Source organism: Coenobita brevimanus, chromosome 98 (genome assembly GCF_032717465.1).
Source record: "Coenobita brevimanus isolate Jiangsu-jjx chromosome 98, ASM3271746v2, whole genome shotgun sequence".
Classification (NCBI taxonomy): Eukaryota; Metazoa; Arthropoda; class Malacostraca; order Decapoda; family Coenobitidae; genus Coenobita; species Coenobita brevimanus.
In genome coordinates this window covers 30639962-30652258 of record NC_137051.1, presented here as the reverse complement: position 1 = coordinate 30652258, position 12297 = coordinate 30639962, and the positions used below count along the sequence as shown (strand labels likewise).

The 12297-nt window shown below is 40.9% G+C and overlaps 1 protein-coding gene across 1 annotated transcript in view; it reads right to left on the bottom strand.

Moving 5' to 3' along the window:
• Positions 1-12297, bottom strand: part of Ilk (integrin linked kinase) — a 220664-nt gene that overhangs the window by 170913 nt on the left and 37454 nt on the right. The window contains exon 2 of the mRNA XM_080283683.1: positions 5033-5198. Within this exon, the coding sequence (XP_080139809.1) occupies positions 5033-5198 (166 nt within the window). The remainder of the gene's footprint in view (positions 1-5032; positions 5199-12297) is intronic.

Here is a 12297-nt window from a genome sequence, read left to right as displayed (position 1 = left end):
ACAGCCAATATAAACACTGGCCGGACATCTTCACTCAGTTAGTTGTGTAGAGACCTAAAGAGAGGATGATGGTTACATAAGGTTCATATGACTTCCAAGTCACAATTTGCAGTATTTCACATACAAAAGGTATCACTTCACTTAATATTGCACACTGCACTATTTGTTAAGCACTTACATGTTACTTGGCAATAACAATAGTGTTCCAGTGGCCTTTCATGCAAGAGTACAGTAGAGGCCCAAAAATGGGATGATGGTTACATTAGGCTGACATGATTTCCAAGTCACAAGTATCAGTATTTCACAAGCAAAAATGTATCACTTCACTTAGTACTGCACTACTGTATTTGTTAAGCACTTGCAATGTATTTAACAATAACAATGTTTCAGTGGCCTTTCACTCACAAACTAGAATGACAGGCAACGATCACAGCAAATGTAAACACTAGGAGGCCATTTTGGCTTGCGTGAGTCACTGCATTTGCACGAGGTTCTCTGGGGCAGCCATTGAAAATATCGTTGTAGCAAATTCGCAATTAATATTTTAAGTTTGTACCAACACAGGATATAACTTTTTAATAATTGTTGCAGCAATTTATCACATAACGGGGCGTCACAGAGGCTGCACTGTACATAGTCAGGCGACTGTTTTCGATTCTAGGCCTATTCATATCCATATAGCTTACACATCTCACTTTCACTTTTAATATATAACAAAATAATTCCAGTGTCTGTAGCTTTTCTGTGGAAAACTGTAAAATGCTTAAGTAAAAATGCACCAGGCGGTGTCAGCCTGTCTTTGTTACCGTTCATACGCAGCTACCTGCCTACTTTCAGCTCTGTTCATTTCCATCTATGCATCTCTCTCATCATTTTAAATAACAATAGTCACAGTGCCTGAGATGCATTTTTTGCCAGTAAAAAACACATTAACATAACATATGAGTGGCTGCACAAGAATTAAACAGTAGACCCTCACTATAACGGCCCTGGTATAGTGGGTATCGAATTTAACAGACATCACAAAGCCCAGCAGATGTTCCTCGGCCGTAATGAACAATGGGACCCAATGGGTTGCAATCCATGTGCTTCCTACTTTTTTTACTCCAACCTGGCCTGAAACTGCCCTCTCTCCATCATGACTGCTGAGTTGTAATAACAAACTACAGTACTGTCATATTGTGCTTGTCATGAAGTGCTCTGACAAGGATAGAAAATATGCTAAAAAAAAAAAAAAGGCAAATTAATGGACAAGTTAGTGTAAAATGGGTATACTGTACATTTTTAGTACTAGTATATGCTACTGAACTCATTTATTTTCAAACATGTGAATGAAATCCCACTTCACGAGGAACCCTCAAATGTAACAGACTATAACAGACCTGGCTTCTCCTAATTAGTCCATGACAGCAGGGGTTTACTGTATAATAATTATGTAAAGGAAACAAACAAAAAATCAGCATCAATGGGATTTGTGTATCAATGCATCTTAGGAAAGTAATCCCCATCAATAATGAGGAAGACCTGTACAGATGAAGAACTGCAGGAAAGGGATTGGGACACAAAAACTTTACCCCCAACCAAGACATGAGAGGCAGACACACAGAGCAGTGAGTTGATTAGTACTCCCAAAGCACTGCCAAAGCTACTGGTTTCATTTACATCAATACATATAAAGTGATTTTTAGCAGATCTGTACGTTACATCACCTCATATGGGCCCAGGCAACTCCACTCTACTCTCTTTTCTTATCTCTTACTTTCAATATACAGTAGAAGTCCGATTTTTCGGCATCTATGGGACCAGGCAAGTGCCGAAATATCAAAATTGCCGAATTATCGAAAACCCTACCCACTCAGTACCTTATATGTTTCGGTGAACACTATCATCATTACTCATATCATTACAAATGTGTTTGGAGAGAGTACTGTATACTGTTTGATACTGTACAATACTGTAATGAATACAGTACTATACATGAATATGAAAAATAAAGAAATTAGTGAACATACACTATATAAATGTAATGGTACAGTAGGCCTACAAGTTCACATGCACTTACCTAAACTTATAGTACAGTACACCCTCATTATCGACGTTTTTTTTTATTGACGGATTTGATTATCGACGTTTTTTTTGTCTCCTGGGAGTTAGATTATTATTATTAAAAAAATAAAAAAATAAAGAATTGTATTGGCACCTCCTAGCAAGTTTGCGCGCCATCCTGCCAGGTGTCTCTGGCTGCTCGCAGCATGTTCCCGCCGACCTAACAAACAACAGCATCAGTACACGTTTGTCCATTGTTCTCATATCGTGTTTGGCCACATCTATCGTGCTTTCGCGATCATCAAGGCTCCGAAGCGCCCTTGTAACACTCCAACTGGAAATAAGGCAGCTAAGAGAGCAAGGAAAGTACTTACCTTGGAAGTAAAGAACGAAATATTACAAAAACTTAGAAGTGGAATGAGCTATGCAGCGGTTGGTCGCGAGTATGGCATGAATGAGTCCAGTGTTCGTGGCATAAAATGGAGAGAAAAAGACATTAAAGATGCTCTGCCTTCGTGCACACCAGGATCGGCTAAAGTAACGATGCATGTGAGAGATGATGCCTTGGTGAAGGTGGAAAAGGCACTGAATATTTGGATTGAGGACTTAAACCGTCGACACGTGACGCTAGACTCCCAGTTCATCAGAAACAAAGCAAAACAACTCTATGCTCGGTTTGCTGGTGAAAGCAGTGGTGTTGGTGAAGATAATGGTGATGAAAGTGAGGCAGGTGAAAATAGTGATGATGGTGAAAGTAATGACGATGGTGATAGGCCTAGTAATGTTGGTGCTTCTGCTCTAGGCAAAAGAAATTTGCAGCCAGCAAGGGCTGGTTCGAGAATTTTAAGAAAAGGTATGGCCTACATAACATTAGGATGACTGGTGTAGCAGCTTCAGCAGATCAGATAGCAGGAGAATCGTACCCACGTGACTTTGCTGAACTTATAAGGGAGAAAGGGTACAGGCATGAACAAGTGTTTAATGCAGACGAAACACGCCTGTGGTGGAAGAAAATGCCTAAAAGAACGTACATTTCGAAGGAGGAGAAAAGTGCGCCAGGCTTTAAAGCAGCAAAAGATCGTGTGTCTGTGCTGTTGTGTGGTAATGCAGAAGGACATATGATAAAACCCATGCTCCTGTATCATTTGTTATAATGTTAAAGACGAGTTGGATTTTTTGTCAATAAAGGATATTTCTTGCAAAAGTTAGGCAGAGATTAAATATGAAATATACGAGCATAAGGAGAGTTGAATTTTCCTAAAAGAAGATCCTAGCGAAAGCTAGGCTAAGATTCATCTTTGATAGCATAAACTGCCATACAGTCGTGAAAATTTAGGTCTGGGAGAAATGGAATATCAAGAATGAAAGGAAGCTCTTGAGAATGAAAGTAAATAGGAGAGCGTGGTGTCTCTGGTGTGAGCTAGCAGCACTGGCGTGTGTTGTGAAGATCGGTGCGAACAGCTGATCTAACGTAACACTTGCCCCACACTCTCAGTTATTAGAACGTATGAATGACCACCACTGCTGCTTTCGTTTTTTTTTTTTTTACACACTCGGTTATGTAAACATATGGATGGCTACAACTGCTGGTTTCGCCTTTTATTTTTAGATGAAGTGAGGTGTAAGTGGAGAGAGAAGTGATGATACAGCAGCCATTACAAGTTGAGGTCCAGTGTACGACCACTATGCATCAACATCAGAGATTATGCTATTTTTTCCATAATTCTTTACTTAATATAAGTAGTTTTATTATGATATTCAGTTTTTCAATTGCCTAACTAATTTATTTCTAAGAAACACTAAAACTAAACTCCATATTACATACGAGTGATTGAAGGGATATTAAAATATATAAATAAAGGGTACCTGACCAGACGAAAATCGGTATCGACGGTTTTAGGCATCGACGGGTATCTTAGGTACCTATCCCCCGTCGATAATGAGGGTGTACTGTAGGTTCCTTATTTACATATGTACAATAGAAGGGGTTGATTGGAGTCTGCTACTGCTGGAAGAAGTCCACATCTTATGTGTACGCTTCTTGCTAACACCAGTTAACTTTCCACACGTGGAGGCCATTTTCAAAGCACGCAGATGTTTATACTGTTCACAACACACGGCTGGTCCACTCAGGTGTTACAAAGCTCCTGTCTGATGTTACGGTGCTTACAGCACACTCGAATAGTAATTTCAGAGGTATTTCGGTACGAAGTTCACAAAGCACACAGAAGAATCAAGAGAAGTCGGCAGCAGCACGGCAACAACTCGGAAGAATGGCGAAACAGATTCTCTTTCCCATGCTAGACTCACTACATGTTTGTCCTCTCTTTATGCTATAGGAGAAAGAGCTAGCCTCTGAGCTTCATGGCAGTGGTAGACTCGTTCCATCACTTTCACTATCTCACTCACTAAGGCAGGTAAAGGCAGGTAGCTAGCTGGCGAGCCTCATGGAGAATTTCAAGACTGACGAAAAAAATCGGAGAATCTGCCGAACGATCGGAGATTTTCGTAAATGGGACTATTTCTCAAAACTGCCGAAATGTCAGATTTGCCGGGGAATTGGATGCCGAAATATTGGACTTTTACTGTACTGCAGTCTTTCTTTCACCTACATTTTTTTTTTTTTTTTAATCCACTTCAACTACTTTCTATTGGCAAGCACAAATTTTTTACTTCCATACACAATAATATCTTCACATCATCATCTTTACAATTCTAAATCAAACAACCTCTTATTACTGAAGCAGTAATACTAACTTCTCCATTTTTTGCCCAAATTCATCTTCTACTAAAGCATGATGTTTCCAATCAATTTTCTCAATTTAAACAATGTGTTCACTCTTTTTCCAAGCTCCTCAATCACCTTTCTTTAAAAATCTTACCCCTAATTAAAATCCATGGCTCATGTTTTCACAGTGGTGAAACATAAGATACAACACAAACTGTAAAAATGATCTCATTCCAAGACAAACCTCCAAATACTCACCAGACCAACAACATCTCTATGGCCATGTGCAGCTGCCAGGTGAAGAGGAATGTCATCACCAAGGTTGGTAGGATTGACACGAGCACCTCGAGACAGCAGCATCTCCACAATACCTAGGTGACCCTCCTTCGCTGCCCAGTGCAGTAGGGAGAATCCATGATCATCACTAGAAAGCAGAATTCACAAGTTAGTTTACCATGGTTGGGGGAAAAAACAATACAATATTCTACTGTATGCTTCCATGCCCTAAAAACAACGCCCATGTTTCATTACACTGCTTTCCATGCGGCATGGGTTAGATGGGTTAGCATTCCCGTACCATGCTCTGTTCTGTGCCCGCTCACTAGTGATATTTCTTGGTCTACCTCCAAGTTAATGACCCATTACCTCTATGTTTCTAAACCTCACCAAACTCCCTGCGTTCATTCAGCCAGCTTTACTCTTCCCATATCCAACAGATCATTTTCATGTCATTTCACTCCAGACTCACCATATCCTCCACTTTTACAATATGGACCATCTGATCACTACTCAGTAGTGGCCTAGAGAGAGTTACAAAAGCATTGGGTGAACAGAAGAGAAAGGCAGGAGGAAGAAGCTCCTGCAAGGAGAGTAAAACAGCTAGAGAAGGATGGAAAAAAGGCAGAATATAGGAGGGAAGTAGAGGAGTGACTAAGTAAATATGACATGGAACAGATGCAGGAAGTGGAAAGCATGTGTAAATAGTCACAGAAGAAAACTGTGTACACATGTGAGGCAGAATGTGGAGTGAGGTGGATATATAAGGAGGCGCAGCGAACAGCATGTTGGAATAAAAAGGTGCAACAAGCTGTGCCTGACAAGAAGAAAGCATTCAATGGCTGCATGGGAAGTAGAAGAATAGACAATGTGGAAAGATGGAAAAGAAAGTTATATACAGAGAAGATGACAGTGATGAAAAGACTAGTAACAGACACTAAGAAATGAGTGGATGAGGAGTTTGGATGAAATCTGAGATAAAGCAAAGAGAAGAAAGAAACTAAGAAACTGTTTTGGAAAGAGGTCAAGAAGGTAAGCCATGGTGATAAGGAAAGCAGTTGAAGAGTGAATGCTAAAAGTGGAAGAATGCTGGTGGAAAAGGGAGAAAAAGCAGATGGAGAGAACCCTTTGAAGATATGCTGAATACAGAGATCGAAAACGTAATAATAATAATAATAATCTGGCCTTTTGTTTCTCAAAAGTGCCAATTCTTCCTTTGAGAATTCACTAGCGCTCAACACCAGTACATTATTTTTACAATTACAAGAATTGTGACATTTCTTGTATATAATACAAGCTACATCATATATACATGAAAGTGGCAATAATTAAACCCTATAATCATCTGTCATAATACCTCTCTCCAGGTCATAGCATTTTGAAAAAAGAAAGGCTTTCAGCTGTCTCTTAAAGGATTCAACAGCGGAGACTTGTCTTATGGACAATGGCAATCTATTATAGAATCTAGGGGCTCTATACACAAAAGAACGATCAGAGAAAGATGACTGGTGAATGGCTCCTGGCTCGTCAAGACGCAAGGAATCATCTTCACTGCGTAACATCAAACCTGGGCGTGCTGATGGGGGTTTTAACAATTCAGCAAGATACTTCGGTTCACCAAACTTAAGAATCTTGAATGTAATAAGACACAGTTTAAATTCAATTCTAGCCTTTCCTGGTAACCGATGCAAATCAATCAGAAACAGGGTAGTTGAGGTTTTCGGGGGGGAGACCAAAGATAAGCCGTGCTGCCCTGTTCAACACAGGCTGAACTTTTGTTAGTACACAATATATTTGGAAGACCAACCCACAGTGAATTACAATAATCAACACAAGACAAGACCACTGATTGGACCAATGTTAAGAGGCACCGTCTATTCAGGAATTTTCTCACACAGTAAAGATTTCTGATATGCAAGTTACACCCTCTTACAACCTGATCAATATGTTCTTTGTAATTTTACTGGCGCCTGGTGGTTTAGTGGGTAATTATTGCGCTCCAATCGGATTAAGCCGGTGAAGGTTTATATCCAAGGGATGGTTGAGGTTGACTGCTCGTGTAATGCCACTCAGGGATGAGTGAGGCTGGTCGCTCTCATCTTAAATGTCGGGACCAACTGCCTAGCCCCGGGCTCCTACACTCCTCATGAGGCAATGTAAGATTGGATGATGGATGTAATTTAACTTAGAATTAAAATAAACACCCAGATTTCGAACAGAACTGACTGGATGAAGCTGTGACATGCCAATGTTCAAAGCCAGGGCATTGTCAGTGTCATCACCCCTTCTGTTTCCTCTGATGATGATGATCTCAGTTTTACCATCATTCAGCTTAAGTTTCCTCTTAGCCATCCAAATGTTGAAAGTAAATGATCCCTGGTGCACCGTGGCTGGAAGTCAACTGAGTACGCTTCACTAGGAAAACAGTTGTCTAAATCACTTCTCATGCAAGATATCTTACTTGTAAAAAATGATGCAAAATCAGAAGCCAATTGGGTATCAGATACATCAGTTCGTATAACAATTACATTCCTTCGACCAACCAAATCGTTCACAGCTGCAGACAGTTTTTTTTATCACCACCACATGAATCAACTTTATTTTGATAATACCTAGCCTTTTGGGCTTTTACAGTGTGAACAACTGCTCTTCTCGCAAAAACATAACACAAACGAGTTACTTCGGTCCGCTGCAAGTGCCACTCACATTCTGCCCTTCTATGTTGTCTACGCAAAGAATTAATGGATGGACCATACCACTGAGAATCATCATGTACAGGGATTGTTTTTACTACCTCAGGACAATAATGGTCAAAAACTGACCTAAGTTCATTGTTGTAAATATCAACAAACTCATCAGAAGAAAGGCCGGAAGAATCAATAGAGTTTAAACGTTGATCAATTTCAAGGCACATCAACTGCCGGTCAACATTCCTGTAATTTCTGAACCTGATGACCTTTTTATATGAAGGGGATTTCGGGACATCAAAACTAAGAGTGATCAGAGCATGATCAGAGTTGAGAGGGTCAAATGAGTCAACCTCCACATCTGATACGCACTTGCAACCAACAGGGGACAAGATCAAGTCAAAGACATGTCCTGAGACATGAGTTGGATTACTCACATGATTGAAAAAATTGTTCTGGGTGATCAGCTCAAGGAATTCTGAAGAAAATGGTTCTGACTCTGGACTGTCAACCCAATAACTGAATTCGCCACAAACAAGAAGTCCTCCAGGTTTAAGAGAAAACCCTTGAAGAAACTGCCCGAACTCCTCCATAAAACCTCGATCTCTGCCCGGATGACCTGGTCAATAGACAATTGCAATTCTAATGGTATTCTGATGGATATTTATTAATACTTCCATAAATTCAAATGAAGATGGGGTCAGGTCTGAGTCAATGAGAGAAACGTTTGCAAGTGCTGCCGAGTAGATGAGTGCTATGATTCCTCCCAGATAGTCAGCAGCAGGCCTGGGAATACTAATAACAGAATGTGTCTTAGGCAAAGCACTACGAATAATATCAATATCAGACTCATACAACCAGGTTTCAGTCAAGCACAAAATGTCAAGCTCATGCTGACTTAGAGTTTCATTAATATAGTCCATCTTATTACGGATATAACGAATATTTAAAAGACCCATCCATAACTGGTTCAAGAGGGACGTAGTCAGTTTTTGAATGGTCAAAATTGGTGATTTCAATCAATCTATTCCTATGAGAAATCATAATTGGACAGTCTCTACTTGATGCAAAATGGGCAACCATCTGTGAATTTGAATTAGCATCTTGATGTCTTAAAGAAGAGCAGTTGATGCATTTGGGAGAATTTCTGTTACTACAATCCTTAGATTTATGGGCTCCAGCACAAAAAGACACATTTAGGTTCATCATTTTTCCTAGAACATCTCTCAAATGTATGACCAAAGCCTTGACAGTGATGACACTGTGTAACCCAGAATCGATCGAAAGGGCGGCAGCTTGTAAGATCCACATAGATGTAAATGCCCTGTTCTACAGTGGAGGATCTCACCTCTGGCGACATCTTCAAGACAGCAGTTTTGGTGTCATTCCCTGTTCTTGTGAAGAGAAGGTTGAGGGTACAACCTCGATCAATGAACATCTTAATTTTATTGTTTTTTCTCAGAATGTTTGGGATGGTGTCAAAGTCACCCAAGGAAGAGGAAAGGCCTGGCACGGTCATTTAAGGCAACATTTTCTTTGGCTCTGATATGCAGAAAGTGCCCTCAGAGCCAAAATGATCACTCAGCACCCCAGCTGCCTCACCTTTGGCCTCAGTTGACGGAAACTTCATGCAAATGACTAAGTTCAGTGCAAGACTTCATGTACAGTATACTGCAGGTGCTTCAGGTACTCCTTTTTACTGTCAGAGTCTGAAAGGAGGTGGGTTAGTCATCGAGATGGCCAGAAACTTGTTGTAAGTACCCAGAATGTTTCATATTGTACTGAGTAATCACTCCAATATCCGGACGCCCAATATCCGAACATCCCCACTATCCGGACATAAGAATGTTTCATACTGTACTTTTTTCCATACTATACTTACCTCATTTCACTCTTTAATGTCCTTTGTTGGTGTGAATAGGGTGTTAGGAGCTATGCATGTGCAGTAGGAAGGTGTTTTTCTGAGTTAGGCTAGGTTAGGGTCCATAAGTACCAGTCCAGGAGCCAGTCACCAGAATGTTTATTCTTGTATGAACCTACTTCTAAACCCTCATTTTATGTTTCTTTTGCATTTATTTCAGTCATTTATGTGCCTTATTGGTGTGATTTGGGTCTTAAATAGGTGCTATGCATGTCCAGAGGGAGTTGTATAGGTGTTCCTCTGAGTTAGGGTCCATAAGTACAAGTCCATAAGCTGGGGCCCAATATCCGGACAGAACCAATATCCGGACCTACCTAGGGCTCTATTACGTCGGATATTGGAGTGATTACTGTATTTTCCATACTTACCTCTAAAACCTAATTTCACTCTTTTATGTCCCTTATTGGTGTGACTAGGGTCTTAGGTGCTATGCATGTGCAGTAGGAAGGTGTTTTTCTGAGTTAGGCTAGGTTAGAGTCCATAAGTAACCAGTCCAGGAGCCAGGGACTTGTTGTAAGTACCCAGAATGTTTAATATTGTATAAACTCTCCTCTAAAACCTCATTCTCAGGTTCTTTTGCATTTATTTCAGTCTTTTATGTCCCTTATTGGTGTGATTTGGGTCTTAAATAGGTGCTATGCATGTCCAGAGGGAGTTGTATAGGTGTTTTTCTGAGTTAGGGTCCATAAGTACAAGTCCAGGAGGCTGGGGTCCACTATCTGGACGGGACCACTTTCTGGACATGCCTTTGGCTCTATTACATCGGATAGTGGAGGGATTACTGTAGTATGTATGTACAGTAAGTCCTCATATTTGGACGGATTTTACTTCGACGCCTCGTTTTTCGCACAAGAAAAAAGTTTCCAAGTTGTCTCACAATTCGCGAATTTCCCCACAATTTGATGCTCCCAGCCGGCAGCCTATGACGCATACCGATGTTCATTTTTTGGCGGCCATCTTGCGACCACCCTGTCCACCATAACCAACATGGCAACCACCTTCGATGCATACACCAGGACTATGTCTGAGCTACCAACATCCTATCGACCTTGACTGATCTGAAGTCTCAAGTGATGGCCGTCTACAACAGAAACATAAAAGGAACAGAGACAAGCCCAGATCACACAAAATTTTCATGAGAGAATGTGGCTGCTATTCTGCAAGACTTGGACGAGCCAGCAGGGGTGGATGAAGAAGGAGAATGGACAGCGAGGAAGTGGAGGTGCTGGAGCCTGAGTTAAACTTCGAGGGCTTCGGCATAGGTGATGGGGCTTCCCCAGAGAGGCCCATGTCACCTACTAACTAGCTCATCTACCCACAACACACCTTCACCTGCAACTAAAGCCAGTCTTCACTTTATTTCTGGTGTGGATTTTTTGTGTTGCAGCTCTTTATAACAGCTTTAATGACTTTTCAGGTACATGTTTATTGTGTTATGCTGTTTTAGCACTAGTAAACACTCTTCATTTAATTTTGGGTAGGGCCTATTTGGTGTTATAGTACTTTCTGATAGGGTAGGTACATATCCCACAGGAACGCACCTCTACTTTTCCCACTGATTCTTAACTTCACAATTCGACAGTTCACGTTTCGCGCGGTTTTGGCGGAACATCCAAGCTGCGAAAAACAAGGATTTACTGTATATATATATATACACACACACACAAGTATATACAGTCAGCGTAATGGAAGTCTGGACCCTCTAATTCGCACCATATATTTGGTAGGGTCCAAGAAATATTGTAGGAAAATTCCTGTAGTTGGTGGATTTTTTCTAGTGGTTTCTAGCGACTTTACAGGCTTACCACCAGGTGCTGTGAGTTTATGAGCTCAGTGCCATCCTGACTGTGGATGGGAAAGCACGTCAAGATTTTCTTGTCCTGCCTGGCCCTTGTTAATTTCAAAGCTCTCATTTTCACACCCTCCTCTGCCTTAGTGAATCATTGGAGATGGGTCCCAAGACACTAACTGACGTAGAAAAAGCCCGAATTTTAACTATGAGAGAGGAAATTGTAAAAATTAAGGAGAGGCTTCAGTGCAGCAGTATGGCTGGGGATCTTGAAGTCTGTATGAAGTCGATGCTGTATGGTTCTTTCAGACACATCTTTCAGCAATTCTGGGTACATATCTTTCGGTTGTCTAGCAGTCAAACGTGGGTTTTTTATCACAGCTTGCTTCAGTAACCTGTCTGTAGTTGGTGATGTCTTCCTTTTAGGTCCTAGCCTGTCTTTATGTTGGGGAATTGTGTTTTTAAGCAGGTGGCGGGCAGCAGCAAGGAGTGACATAACAATAGATTTTCCTCACCCAGTTCGAATACAAATATCCTTAATTTTTACATTTTCTTCTCTCATAGTTAAAATTCGGGCTTCTTCTACATCAGTTAGTGTCTTGGGACCCATCTCCAATGATTCACTAAGGCAGAGGAGGGTGTGAAAACGAGAGCATTGAAATTAACAAAGGCCAGGCAGGACAGGAAAATCTGACATGCTTTCCCATCCAAAGTCAGGCAGGCACTGAGCTCATAAACTCAGCACGTGCTGGTAAGCCTGTAAAGTCGCTTGAAACCACCAGAAAAAAATCCACGAACTACTGGAATTTTCCTACAATATTTACTGGACCCTACCAAATATATGGCGCGA